We start from the raw sequence: 14,819 nt of genomic DNA on the forward strand, positions 1-14,819 counted from the left end.
TAAGGCAATCAAATAATGAAACACACATGTATATACTTGCACGTAATCTGTCAAATGCTTCTACAGCCCACTACAAATGATTTTTGCAATTCAAGGTTTTCATAGGAGCATGCATTCCTATACCCTTGGTTTTCAAAGATCAAATGCCACAGTTCTTCAGAGTCCTTGAGTTGTTTGTACTTAAGACAGTAATGGTCCCACAGTTTACATATCACTATATAGAAGACGTGAAAAATTTAAAAAAAAAAAAAGAAAAGAAAAAAAAAAAAAGAAAAGAAAAAAAAAAGAATACAAAAGGTGAACAGGCAACTTCATATGGAAATGCATGGGGTGTATTTTTCAATTTTTCAAATTTGGCAGAAAGGTCTGGTACAAGACAGTACAGATTCTTCCACGGCAGAACAGCTTTCCCGTGTTCTCTGTGTGCCTGCTAAGTTAATGAATTCCTCTTCCAGGTGTCAAGAGTCTTTTTCCTATCTCCCCCAGTACTGATCTATCATCCATATTGACACCCTCTTAAGTTCAAACTTTTAGGCTATTATTTTCCTAGACAGAAATCTTGCAATAGAATAATCCAGAAAAAAAAAAAAAAAATCTCTTGTCTATCATACTGGGATGAAATTGCACTGCCACACCTCTGGGTGAAATAAAGATACAGTTTATGGCATGGCAGAATAAAGATGGTACCAAAAACATCTTTCAAGTAAGCAAGTTACTAATTGGTATCAGAAAACTACTGTCAAATCCCAAGTACTGTAATTTCCTACATAATTTCCCATAATTTAGAAAACTCCTTGTATTCCTTCTGCAAATCACAACTACAACACAATAAAAGAAATTATTAGAGATGCAACATAAAATTGTGAAGAAAAAGCTACTTAAAGCATGCATCCTTCCAATATGCACATTTCTATTACAACATTTACACTAACAACAAAGGAGAATCTGAAACTATAAATTCTCAGTATCAGGGGAAAAAATGAGACAAGATTAAATATCACCACATCTGTTCAATGCATGCACTCACATTCTAATAATTATTTTGCTTTTGATGCTCATAGCTGGATTCCAGCTGGTAAAGCTGTACGATGCAGGCAGAGGTAAGACAGTAAAATGTGCCTGAATATAATGGCAGAAAATAACCTGGCGAAAATAATCTCAGTACTGTCCTAATCAAGTACTACAAAATGTCTGTTCCTCCACCCTCAATTAAGACATCTCTGCTACGAAATTTGCAAGTCTTATTTTATAAGAGTCATTTAAGTAGGTAAAATTTAAGTTGCCTTCATTAAGTACATTCTAAAGAGAGAAGTTTGGATGAATTAGAAACACGCTTAAAATCATCTGGATGTTATGAGCTTAACCCAGGAATCATGGAGTGAAATTCCATGCCCTGTGACTGCACTCAGACAAGATGATTCTAACAGTACTTCACTTCCATGTCTTCAAAATCCATGAAAAAAAAAAACCAGAGACTGTCCTACTTTACATCAGTCTTTAACGTGTAGCATTTTACACACATTTACATTAAATGCAATTTGGTATACTGAAAAGGGAGAATCTTTTCAGAACAGAGCTAGGAGTAATTATAGCATCTGTGCACCAGACCCTGAGGGTAATGGGAATTTTGCCTGAGAGAAATGAGAGTAACAGCTGTGAGATTTGTCCCACTACTGCTAAATCCTGCCTATAGGCCTGATCCTGTTCCTTCTCAAGTCAGAATGTGTTTTGCCACCAATTTTAGGGAAAGCAAAAGAAAAGCCTGCTACTTCTTGTATGAACATGTCTTTTAAGTAAACAAAAATCCCATGTATAATATTTACAAGAAGCGTACTTTACAAGAAGATTACTTTAAAATAATCTTATTTTTACTTTGCATCCAAAAGGATTTTGAATAAAACTCTCTAAAACTCTGCTCAGAAGAGAGCAGCTCACATTAACAAGCACAGGCATGTCCCATCTGAACTACCAGAGGATCTACCACAGTATTTGATTGACCAGTTGTTAGATGTAACAATGAACAGAAAAAAACAACCCAAACCATTCTCATCTTACTGGCGTGTTTTTTCTGTGTCATAATAAAACCCTAGATATTTGTCTTAGAGGAAACATCTGGAGAAAAAAAACAACAGTTGGTAACCGTCTTCCCCTTTTTTGCTAAACTGCTGAACTCAATAGTCCTGAATCTTAAATCACTGGAAACGAACCCCCAGACCAGTATCCTTGTCAGTGCAAGTTTTAACACCAGGAATATAAAAGACGTTTCATTAGCACAGAGACCAGCACAGTCCGAAGCAATTATTAGCATTACATGCAACAGATGAGTGCCAAATGTTCCTCTAGCAGACAGTCGGAATTCTCCCAAAAGCCAGAAGGACTTCACACTAGTCACTCTAGGTGATTTACTGTAACAAAAAAAGCGTTTCGGTAATACTGGATTGTAAAAATCTCCTGTTTTAGAGATAAGGTTGCAGCTTACATAGGCTAACAAAAGGGTCTTGGAGTTGTCCACACTAAGTTTGAACTCAAGAGGAAGTTAGAAAAAGCAGTTGAAAGCAGTGGGGAATGCACACTGATCTTTCAACCAACAGTAATAAATTATAAATTCAGCAGAGCAAGGAGAATTCAAACATTCATCCTGCTGTGCTCTTGAGGACCCCTAACTAAGTACACAAAAAAGTCCTTTATTTCCAGATATTTGATATGAAGATTTTGCTACTTACTGTTTTGAGTATGAGTTCCTTAACACTTTCTCTATTGAAGAAGCCAGACTGTGAGATCCACTAAAAAAAAAAAAACTTTTCATCTCAGAACTAGCTCACAGTGGAACTTTCCTTCCGTAAGAAAATTGCTTATGTAGGCTATTGAGCAACTACATTATTCTGGCTTCAGAACAACTGAATAGATTTGGACTGGCAAAAAAACATTCTCTACTATACTTGAAAATCTGTATAGATCCAACTCTAACACTTTCAAAATAAGTCATTTCAGAATGTAAAGGGATAACATTTTCTGACATTTCTCTCAAGAGAAAGAATATATTGCAAACAATGCAATAAATACAAGGCACAGAATAAACGACAGAACTACTACTAAGAGTCACAAAGTAATAAATTCTGGTCAGCCAAGAATTTGTGCTGCAGAGGAGCTCCCAAATGTCACCAAGTCATCACTGAAGACCCATGCATCACTCCACATAGGCCACTCTGGGACCTGTGCTTGGCAGAGGTGACAGAAAAGTGCACAGAATACGCCTTGCTGCATCCCACCAGCATCCCACCCCGGAGTCTTATAGCTCTAAGACTGATTAGACAGGGCAGGTTAGACAGCCCTCAACTGCACACCAGTCAATTGGGAGGCAAGCAGGAAACCACAGCAGGCTTCGCAGTCGCCTCTGTCAGCCCTCACCTGTGCCAAACAGCTGTGTAGCAGCCAGGAAACAATTCACTGCTGTGTTCATACACGCAACAGACTTTTTCACTTCTCCATTCAAGCAGAGCTTATTTAAAAAATAATTAAAAAAAAAAAATCAACAACAGAGGACTGGAATGTGTCCTCAAAGTGTTAAAAACCATGTGAAAGTAGGAAAATTACTGCAAATCTTTGCCTTTCACTGCATATTTCTGGAATGGTTCTGCATAGATAATGAAGCCTCACAGCTATGAAACCTTATCTACCACTGTGCATAGTTAGTGGTTTCTTTCATTAATTTTATAACTTAAGTGCTTTGGTCTACCTCGAGCAAGAAGCAGCTTAGGAAGAGGGCTTGGAAATTAAAAGGTAACCACACAAATTAAAAGCTCCACCTTTGACACAGACTGCTTGAGAAGCAAGCATGATAGGCTTTGAAACACAGATCTGCAGTGTTCAATACCATTTAGAAGCCCTTCACCAAGACTAATCCTCCATACTCATCAGCTCATCATCAGATGGGATGAAGAGAACTAGGATGAAATCGGTGGAGATGCTAAACTTTTCTCTCCTACCCGCTAAAATAAATTTTGCAGTTGTAGTTGTTAACAAGACAAAACTCAAGGAATCAAGCCTCTGGAAAGGTGTTTTTCCTCCTTGCACCACAGAGCTCACCTTGTATCGCTCTCTTCCCTTTCCAGTGCAGCCATGGCACAGTAATGCTGAGACATGCTGCATCAGGCAACTCCAAGAGAGAAAGAAAAGAACTCCTGAACTACCAACATGATGTGCTAAATTGAAATTGGTGAAACTGAGCAACATCTTTATATTTTTGGGTGTTTTTTTTTTTTTTTTTTTTTTTTTTTTTTTTTTTTTTTTTTTTTTTTTAAAGAAGGAAATCTCAAAAGATAACAAGAGTTAATTTTACCTCTGGTCTTCCAGTGCAGTGTCGCACCATACACAATAAAAATTGCAGAAAAATCAGCCTAGATTAGGCCTTGCTTATTTACTGAAATATGTAATAGCTGCTTAAGAACTACTAGAAGATGTTGATCTGTACTGATGAACCAGAAAGGGTTCTGAGCTGGATCACAGAGCATAGATCTAGCAGCTGCCCTCCACTTCTGCTGTCTGCAAGTAATGCCAACCGCATATGAATAAATGCAGAGAATCATAAAAGCACACTGCCTGATAGCTAGCTGAACTGTTAAAGACCTTTCTCATCATTCATGCTACAGTTTACACAGTAGCTTTGACATACAAGATAGTCCTGAAGGATATTTAAGAGTACGAACCATACGCAATCACATCTTTCCCTGGTTCAGAGCAGTAGTGTGCTTTGAAAACTGTCCTGAGGACTTTTGATTGCACATCTTTATTACCTAAAAAGGTGTGAACCTACTTACTATTATCAGACGCAGTCTTATAGGTAAACCATGTAAACTCTTTGTAAAACAGAATATAAAGAATACTGTTTGAGTACTATCTTCTAGACCACTTCAGACACCATTAAAATAGGAATGAAAGAAGGAGACACATTAGCATGAAAATTTACACCTGCCAGCACACCAGGTGATGTTCAGGAATGTGATAATTTCTACAACAAAGTGTAAATAACAAATGCATATATAACATGAAAAATAAAATCAGTACTTTCATGGATGGAAAGACAAACTAGAATTGGTTTTAGACGCGTATTTTACTGAAAGCTTGAGTAGAAGTTAAGCTTTAACCACAGTCATTTTTTTAATACAGCCTAATATTCTCTCTCTAAATTCTCCTAAGTATCCAGAGTCTCACCAAATTGTTCTCAGGACTTAACATCCTTTTCCAGTTGAATTCTTTTTTAAAATCCTGTAATTCCCCTTATCATTTTTAGCTATTAAAATAAAGCAGTTCTTTGTATTGAAGCCTTCAGATTGATTTCATGGATGTTCATCATGGAAAGCAGCTTTGCGGCAAGACACAGATGTGAAAGAGAACACAGCCAGCTGTAGTTACAACACCTGTGTTCTTTCACACAAGAAAATCTGTATGTTTATATGGCATCACACAACTATTTAAGTGGGCATGGCTGTTTGCTCAGGGTGCAGTGATCCATTCTTGGCAAATACAAACCACCATGTGTTACTGAAACTCACAAACTGATCTTATCATATGCAAATTTAAGTAAGAACTATTTGCTAGCCAGTTACTTTTTTCAGATGTTCCTGGATCACAGTGAGAAGAAAGATCAAGATAAATCCAATTGAGAGGAGCAAGCTATTTTACCTTTGCTTTGTTTTGCATCTTGCCCCAGGATCATTCATGTCAGTAAGATATATTAAAATACTTTGTATTACAGAAGGCTAAAGAAACGCCAACAAAATCACTCAACATGATGCTTCTGTTGTAACTATAGAAAAGTGCATCAAAATGAGTGTAATGCAAAACAGACAAACATTTCTTATAGCAAGAAAATTGTACAGTATATTGCTTCCAGTTTTTTGTTTTGTTTTGTTTTGGTTTTTTTTGAGACTAATTGATACAACTGAAGTAAAAAAAAAAAAAAAAAAAAAAAAAAAAATCAGCCATACAAAGCCTTTCCAGATCTGGTCATCCTCAAGGATCAGCAGGAGCTTCTCTGCTCCCCGAGTGGTATGTTTTTCTTCAGAAATAACGTCTGTCCAAGTAAAATAAAACATTTTTCCTAAAAACTCTCTCTCACATGGTATTCCATCACAACTACAATATGGGAGACAAAGGCTGTAAAGCTCCCTCCTTTCTCTTGTTTCCTTTCTCCTCCACCAGCAGATGGGGACAAGCATCAGCCATGAACTTGCCCAGGTCTCAAATGTGCAGCACAAACTAACATTTGTATGCATCACCCTGTGCTCTGTATAGCGTTCACAAAAAAATATTTTGCCACTTACCACTGCAAAATAAAAGAGCTCTTTCTCACTTCAATACAGCTTGCAAATTTTTTTTTTTTCATTAGTGGTAAAAGCAGGTGGTGAGAGCTTTGTTTTCAGAAATATGGTAATTTGGCAGTTATAAATATAAAGTTTCTCATGCACTGAGAAACATTATGATGAAGTAGATAGTGAGGATTTCTGGCACTAACCTGCCCCTTTTCTCACTGCAAGCAAAAATCAACCAGCTTTGAGAGTTAGTGACTGTAGGGCATTCTGATGACGCTCGCCAAATGAAGACTTGCTCTGAAACTGGGCTATTTAGAGCAAGCCCAAGGCTCTGCATTGAGTGGCAAATGTAGTCACCAAATGAGATAGTGACTCATCACTTCACCCCCCGATTTCCTTTTTCCATTTTCTTGAATCAGAAGAGATGATGACTCTTCCATTCCCAGCGAAGGCTCCCAGCTTGCTGCATTCCACTTGCTATTATATCCCCTACTTAACAAATGTAAGTAATTTTCATGAACTCCATCTCTCTACTGATTTTATAGGAAAATTAAATACAGAAACAAATTCTGCAGCGCATTCACTTCAAGCATGCACAAACGGTTTTCTGCTCTCTGTCAGACTGGATCCTTGTCAGACACTGCACAATCTGGTCTTTGATAGAAAAGAGTTTCCAAATATTCTGTCATTATCTTTGTCTAAGTTGCTGATCCGTATCTGTTCAAGGAGAAAAGTAAAGAAAGCTGCTGTTTTTTGATGGTTTTGTCACTTTCTTTTTTTAAAATTTATTTTTCATCATAAGAAGGAAGAATTTCTGATTATTTTTAGGCTTTAAAACAGTTGAAATTGTACTGTCAACATAAACAATCATCTTAAGTTTCACAGGAAGTAGCAGAAAGCTCCAAGACATCAGAACACACAGATTACTCTTAAATTTCTGGTCTGTCTTCTGCAAAAATGACATTCACTTACAAGTGGGAATTTAGCATCTCAAGTGAAGAAAAATATTTCTGTCAATCAAAGCTTTATACATTGAAGTCTGGTTCAAATCCACTCACTCATACCTGGTAGAGAAGCACCACTGTATGAACCAAAGTACACAGTTGTACCAGATCAGCTTAATCAAAGTTCAGAAGGCTCAGCTGAACTCAGAGGAAACAAGAATCAAACTACGCAGCTGCAATGTGGGAAAAAGAAGAAAGAAAGAAAAAAAAAAAGATAAAAGAGTTTTTCACATCAAGTCTGAGTTCTGCTTTACATGAACTCCAGGGGTCTGGAGGAAATGCAGAAATGACCCTGTGCTGGGTGTCCGTCTGTGCAGGCAGTAGCCTGGGAAGAAATGGCAAGCCAGGTGCCGATGGCCTCACACTGACTGTGGGTTAAATCCACCTCTCGACAGCTCTGCCCTGACCAACGTCTGAAACTGAAACCTCTGCTTTTTCATGTATTTTCAGATGCAATTATAACACAAAACAGCAAGCAAAACCAAAACAAACTCACATGATCTCTAATTCTTCACTCAGAAACATAAAAGAAAAATGGACAAAAATGCAGCAGTTCTTGAATATCATTCAAGTGTTCTCTGCTTGGTCTTGATCAGTGGTTCAATCAATTTAAATGGGTTACTGATAAAATAGAAGCGTGGACAAAGATTTGGCCTAGGTGCTACAATAAGGAAACAAATGCTTTAATACAACTTGACACCACTAGCAGTTTTATTTGTTTTCAAATTAGCTTTCAATGTTTAAAAGACCTTCCAATTTGTAAATAGGAGTATGACTACACAGGACACTAGCCTGATGGACAGCTCTGCCAGTGTTACCAGCCCCACTGATGTTTAGATGCCTACTATTACGTGTATCACAGCACCTGCAGCACCTGGCTGTGCGGTGGTAAGTACTGCAAGTTTGATCCAACACTAAAGAACGTGCATACCGATGAGCAAGTGAGCACAATTAACAAGGCTGGGAAGAAACATTCAGAATAACTGAAGTCCTGGAGATTACTGATGTGATTAGAAAATAATTTTTTTAAAAAATCTATGCATATGGTAACATTTAAAGCTCACAATTGTATACAAAATCTTAAAAATTTGCAATTCACTTCCTAATGTTCTTATTCAAAGTATGCACACATGGTATGTACAGTATAGTCTTCTCACAGAAAGAAAAAAGTATATGGATTACAAATAACTGAGATACATTTAAGGAGTCTGTTTCCAGTTTCCCATTAATTTGTCATATTCATACACAGCGGTTTCAAATCATTACATGCTGAAAACATAAACTTGACTGTATTTGGTCAAGCAAGTTTCATACTACTCATTAATTCACTTGAAATATACTTTTGGGGTGTAGAGACAAGTATTATCCTGGGAAGAATCTGCTGGTGCACTGCCCATGACACTGACTGCCAGACAATATTAACTGTGCTAATCCCTGAACCAAGTTTCAAATGCAGAAACAGCAAAGCCCTTTGAAAGTCAGATGTGCATTGCTGTGTTATTCTTATCTTTAACTGAACTGTATTTCCTCCTGCACTTCTGGTATTGTAGGCATCTTTTTTTATTATTATTACTATTCTGCTTACTTAAAAGGCTCCACCTTCATTTAGATTTTTATAGTATTCTTTCCTTGTACTTCCCACACTTATTTCTAGCATTTGGAGCACTCTCTGCCTTGGCTCTTTCCTGCAAAAAGAACTGTGAAAGGACACAAGTAAAATTAAGTTTTCCCAATTTCTTTGAAGTATTCACAATCTTAGAAACAATTTACCCCATCTCTTCAGCCATTTGGAGTTCATATTTCAGTGTTTCTCTTTAATTCCTGGTGCTGAACATGCCTGGCCATTTACACGGGAGTTTAAAATCTTCAATTAAAGAAGATTATGGGAACTTTTTTTTTTAATCAGAAAAATATATGTTTAGACTGCAAGCTCATCCTTAAAAACGTCAGTGCATAACATAATGATGTCTCCAGACAGACTTTAAGGTTAAAAAAATTCAGAAATTAGAACACTTTCTTGTTTCAAAACTCTGTAGAGACCCGAACTATTAAAAAATAAACATATTGCATGAAAACACTAATCTGTTCTGAAGGAGTAAACTTCACGTCAGGAGAGACTTTGTCCCTAAGGATGGGAGCATGATCTAAACCCAAGGAATCTGAAGAGTGTTTCTGCACAGCCTCCCCAAACCTGCACCAGGATTTCAGACTTCAGCAGCCAGAACCTCGAACTCAGCCTGTTACAAATACAATTCTCAGGAGCTCAGAAACTGCAAGATTAACACTGAGACTTCTCAACACAGAGCTGTGGCACATGAGCATCATGCACGAGCACAAAGACCAAGCCAGTTATAAAGCACTAATGATGTTTAAAGCATTAAGTGCATCAAAGCCTTGGGTAATGGTTACTTCACCGCAGCGCACATGTGAACAATCAGATTTTCCATCCGCTCTCTGCCTCTCAGAATAACCTGTTAACACCAAGGTGTCTACACATAAAGCAGTGGTTATTCTGCAGCTATATGTGATGAAGACAACTATCTCAGCATCTATCCCAGTGGCTTAAGACAGAAAAGAAATATCTTAGCATCTAGAGAAAGGATCTATAATAGCATCTAAAGAAAGGAATTATCAAAGAAGAAAAAAATTTCATTCCAGTGCAAAGACATTCAGAAGTAATCGAATGAGAAACTATGAGACTTGTGTGACTAGAGGCTGAGTGCTCAGGGAGGTGCGACCTACGTAGCCACACATCCAGCTGACCCCTTCCTTTGCTCTAATGATGATGTATATGTAGATACTATGCACTAACTAGCATTTCTTCAGTACTTAAGGCTACTGCTATGCAAAACAGTTCTGGCCTACTCATTATTAAGCCCTCACCAACCTAGAAATGCTTCTTCCAGTTATCTGCTTCGTTGCCGCATACAATTTTTAAAAATTCTACTTTTATCTTTGATGATTACCAGCACACCTAAATATAACACCACAGTAAGTGAATTGGGATGGAAGCTGATAAACTGACAACAGAACTTTGCAAAATGTTGCAATTGTTTTTGAAGAAGGCAGAATGCAACGATACTATTCAGGAGTCAGGATCACATACGACAACTCCTATTCCCAAAGGTTACAAACACTGAGAATTTAAAGTATTAGATGCTGAAGCAATATGAAACATTCTAGAGTTCTGGGAAGTGAAAGACCAATGTACAACTCAGATTCAGATGGACGTGGCTTATTTCTGTGTAAAGCTCTAATATCTGAACATACGTAAAGTAGACACATAAAGGGTTTCTTATTTTGTTTTTAAATCTACCGCTTTTTGCAATTCTTAAGACTTTCTTCTACTAACAGAATTCCAATCACATCCTGCCCGAGCTCTGCCCAATCTGCTTAGCAAATGTGGGTCAGAAAGCAAATTATGTTTATACAAAGGAAGTTATTTCCCTTGTTTATATAAGCGTTATTTTTTTCTACTGCATGCTCTACCCTGAAATAGAAATTAAACCCGAATTTCTCTTCATCACTCTACAATTCATTTTTAAACACCTGCTCTTACTTTAATGCCAGATGAAAACCTTTGTGACAAAGTTCGTAAGTCTGTTGCTAACAGCAGATAAGATGATACAAATTTGATGTTTTTATGCAGTTTGTACCATCAGATTGACCAAGAAAATTTTTAACATGATTAACAACCGAAGAAACCATTTCAATCAGCATCTTAGAAACCTTAAATAAATGCTGACCTGTTCATTCATTCTCCGTTTTAGCCTTTGTGGTTGTGAATTTTAAGTATATCTTTAAATCTAAGAGATGTACTTCACAGTAAGGCACTGCAGTGACAAGTAACTGAGACAAAGCACATGAGACCACAGATTTTACAAGCTAAATATTTTAAGCACATATAATTCTTAATTGTTTGAATGGATTGTAGGCACTAAAAAAAAAACTGACGAGTATGTGTTAAGACATGGAAACACAGTCATATAAGCCAACGAAGCAAAAATATCTGAAAAATATGACAGACGTACACAAAAACACACACATACACCTTCTGAAGTCAGTACTAACCTTGTTGCTCATTCTCCGCTTCAGCTTTTGCAGGACTTGGTACTACAGGAAGGGGTCGAGGAGGACGAGGCTTTGGGGTCGGGGGGGATATTTTTTTTCTTCCAATGTATTCTACATAAGTTCCTGGAAAATCCCCCCTCTCCCCTGTGGTTTCATTAATGCCGTTTAACCAACCGATTTCCTCAGGCTTTGCTTCTTCCCCTTCGCTGAATCCAAGTGCTAGTAAGGTACCTTTATTCACAGTTAATATATCTCCTAAGTGCAAGTCAATGTCTTCCTCTCGCTCTTTTTTGTAGTCATACAAAGCTCTGTATTGATATCCTTCAGCACTCATCTTGGCAAATTATTTAACATTCAAAGTGTTACTAAACAGAATCAAAATGCAATTGTCCAGTTATATTCTAATTTACAGACAGATTCAAGATGTACTAAATGCGATAATAAAAATGTCAATAGCAATGCCTAAGTAATAAAATCCGCCAGAAAATCAAAAAGCACCAGGGTCTATCATTTCACTGCTGATGATTTTTAATTTGTGTATTTATTCTGAGTCAATTACTGTTGCAGAAGAATATGTTCCACTTCTTCTATGTCTAGCAGAACTCTTCCAAATAGTTCCTTTTCTCAGCTTGCTGGAACTTCCCAATCTCCATGCTCAACTTCAGCTGATGCTCATAGCCAGTCACACCATCTGATGAACTTGCCATAGACGTGCACGTACCTTAAATATTCTGTCACTGAACACTGCACGCATGCTCTTCCTGGAAAGAAAAGAGAAAACTGGTACAGTCACTCGTGAACTTGGGATTCTGGTTATGATTTAAGCTTTCTTTCCATAACCCCGGCAGAGACAGTGTAATCCATAAAAGAAAGCAACCTCACATACACACATAAAATACATATATACACAAATCTGTGTTTTGTGAAGGTATTGAACCAAATTTCTATTCCTACAGTATAAGACAAGCTGCTGTGTACTGTCTTTCTTCTCTGTGGCTTATGGCTCTGACAGAGATTGCTCTAAGCCCATAAGGCATCCTGTCAATGCAGCATCTAACCTGGCAAGATTTTACTAGTTATCTCCCTGAAGACACATAGCCACAACCCCATGCCAAAAGGTCAGGACAGAGGTGGAGCTCACTGTAATTAGTGCTGATGCTCTCAGAACTCAGTGCTGGGGTATTCAATCTCTTGTTGTTTATGCAGAAAGCAAGCATCACCTCACAACCCAAAACCTGTATCCCCAAAAACTCTTGGACAGAAGCACCCTTCTCTAATATACAGGAGCAACAATACATCTCAAATTATTTTACTTGATGGATATAATACTTATACTTTCTTACAAAAGACAGGCACTACCACTCCCCCATCATCCAGATGTTCTGTAACGTGTTTATAGCATAATATTGAAAAAATAACCAGCAACTGAAACAGACACGCCCGGACCACCTAAGCAGCACTAGAGGAGAAAGGTACCAGGGTGTACACTTAAATTACACTACAGGCAAGAGACTACAGGCTTTTTTGACTCAAGGTTGCCTGACTTAGAGGAAAAAATATGACTAAAAAGTTAAATTTAGGAAACAGTAGCTTAAAGGCATACAGAAAAAGCACACAGTGAACGTTTTCTAAACATCATTTTGACCACTCATTTTTATCTCCTTAAAAAGTCAAGCCCATTCGTAATTTGAAATGCTATACTGGGAACCAGAAAGTGCCAACTATTCAAAAGTGCATTGAAACTCCTGAACTACAGCTGAATAGAGGACCTGAGGGGACTATGCAATACCAGTAGGTAAAATATTAACTACATAATGTATGCTTAATGCTACAGAAAGCTGGAGTTCTTTCTGTAGCACTTCTCTTCACATTGCACTTGGACAACAACAGACAGGAATGAAAAAGGGAACCTCTGACCTTTCTTTTCCACACCATTTTCTCTAAAGTCTCAGTCAGCAGGTCCTAGGAACACTGTCTGAAAAAGCTAAGAAGTGTTTATAAGAATGCACACAGGCTTCCTTTTTCAGTGTATGGTCCAATCCCTAGCTCATATGTGGCTTCTCCTCAGTCTACTGAGTCTAAATATAATTCCATGCAGCTTATTGCACAACATCTCTCGTAAGAGAACACATAAGAAACTATTGCAAGTTCTTGAAGAACTTCCTTATCATCCACTGCAACCAGTTTTGCTATAGGGAAGAATTATACGAGTCTCAATTAGACTTCTCATTTTAAAGAAGCCTACACACAAGTACTTGTTTTAAAATTCTGCAAATCCAGTCACATGAATCAGGCCTCCAGTTCCCACCAAAATTTTAATGAGAAATTTCTGTAGCCACTTCTGAAAACCCAACTATGTGCCTTAGCACATACCACCAAACATCACAGACTATGAAATTAACATGAGGAGAGTTTCACTGATATTTAATTTTAGCTTTTCTACCAGGAGAAAGTGAATAGGCATGAATTAGGAAAAAAAAAAAAAAGAAAAGAAAAAAAAGGCAGTGGAAGGGGGAAGAACAAAAATCAACAGCACAAGTATCAATTAAATTGTACAGAAATCTTTTCAAAAGCACAAATTCCTCCCATAAACCAAAGAAACAAAACACTTTCACCCCTTAGATTTAAATGCTGGAGATAATCCAAATGTTTCCAATCAAAACCAACAGCACACAGCAAGACCTGCTAAAAAGCTACTTCTTCTACTACGCTAAATATTCAGAAATATTTTCTTTTCAAGAAGGGTTCAACAAGTGCCCTGCTACAAGTACTCATTTTATTCCTACTGCCTACAGGCGTTTTGGCTGCTAACCAAATACATCGTCTAAACACTGCATAATTTAACTGACTTGACCTACGCCTCTGATCTTTTATTATCAAATGTATCATAGCAACTTTATGGACAGATATTTAAAATGAGTATTTGTATGTCTTGCATTTGGTCTGACGGTGCAGAATTTGAAATGCTGTAATAGCAGAAGAAAGAGTTTATGACATTTTTAAAGATTCAAAAACTGTAGGAACAAAAGGTGTGACATAATTGCATTCTAGAACAACTCCATGCAATGATGGCAGCAAAGCCTCCCCAAATCCACCAAACCAAAGACTGAGAGCCACAGCTGTGGTCCATACACACTGCTCAGTACTGCCCCAGGTACGGGGTCCCCATATCTGAACCTCTGACTGATCCAACACTCACGCACTCTTTTATATTATCAGCGCCTGTGAAGTTCGGTGTCTCCAAGAACTCTGCAGACAGCCATATGGTACATGGATGGATAAAGAGCATTCCTCCAGCAGCAATGCTGTAGTGTCTCCAAAAATCCCTTTTGGAAAGTTCTTCCTGTTCTTTTCTGCTCTGCTAAGACTCTCTTTATAAACAGACTCTCTTTACTCTGAGTGGGGCTTACACGGTCTTTGCCCTCAGACATTT

General features: G+C 37.6%; 1 protein-coding gene across 1 annotated transcript in view; it reads right to left on the minus strand.

Moving 5' to 3' along the window:
- Positions 1–11,720, minus strand: part of PIK3R1 (phosphoinositide-3-kinase regulatory subunit 1) — a gene marked incomplete at both ends in the record, with an annotated part of 47,612 nt that extends 35,892 nt beyond the window's left edge. The window contains one exon of the mRNA XM_079548520.1: positions 11,387–11,720. Coding sequence (XP_079404646.1) covers positions 11,387–11,720 — 334 coding nt within the window. The remainder of the gene's footprint in view (positions 1–11,386) is intronic.
- Positions 11,721–14,819: the final 3,099 nt, after the last annotated feature.

This window comes from Tetrao urogallus (genome assembly GCF_951394365.1).
Source record: "Tetrao urogallus genome assembly, chromosome: Z".
NCBI classification, from domain to species: Eukaryota; Metazoa; Chordata; class Aves; order Galliformes; family Phasianidae; genus Tetrao; species Tetrao urogallus.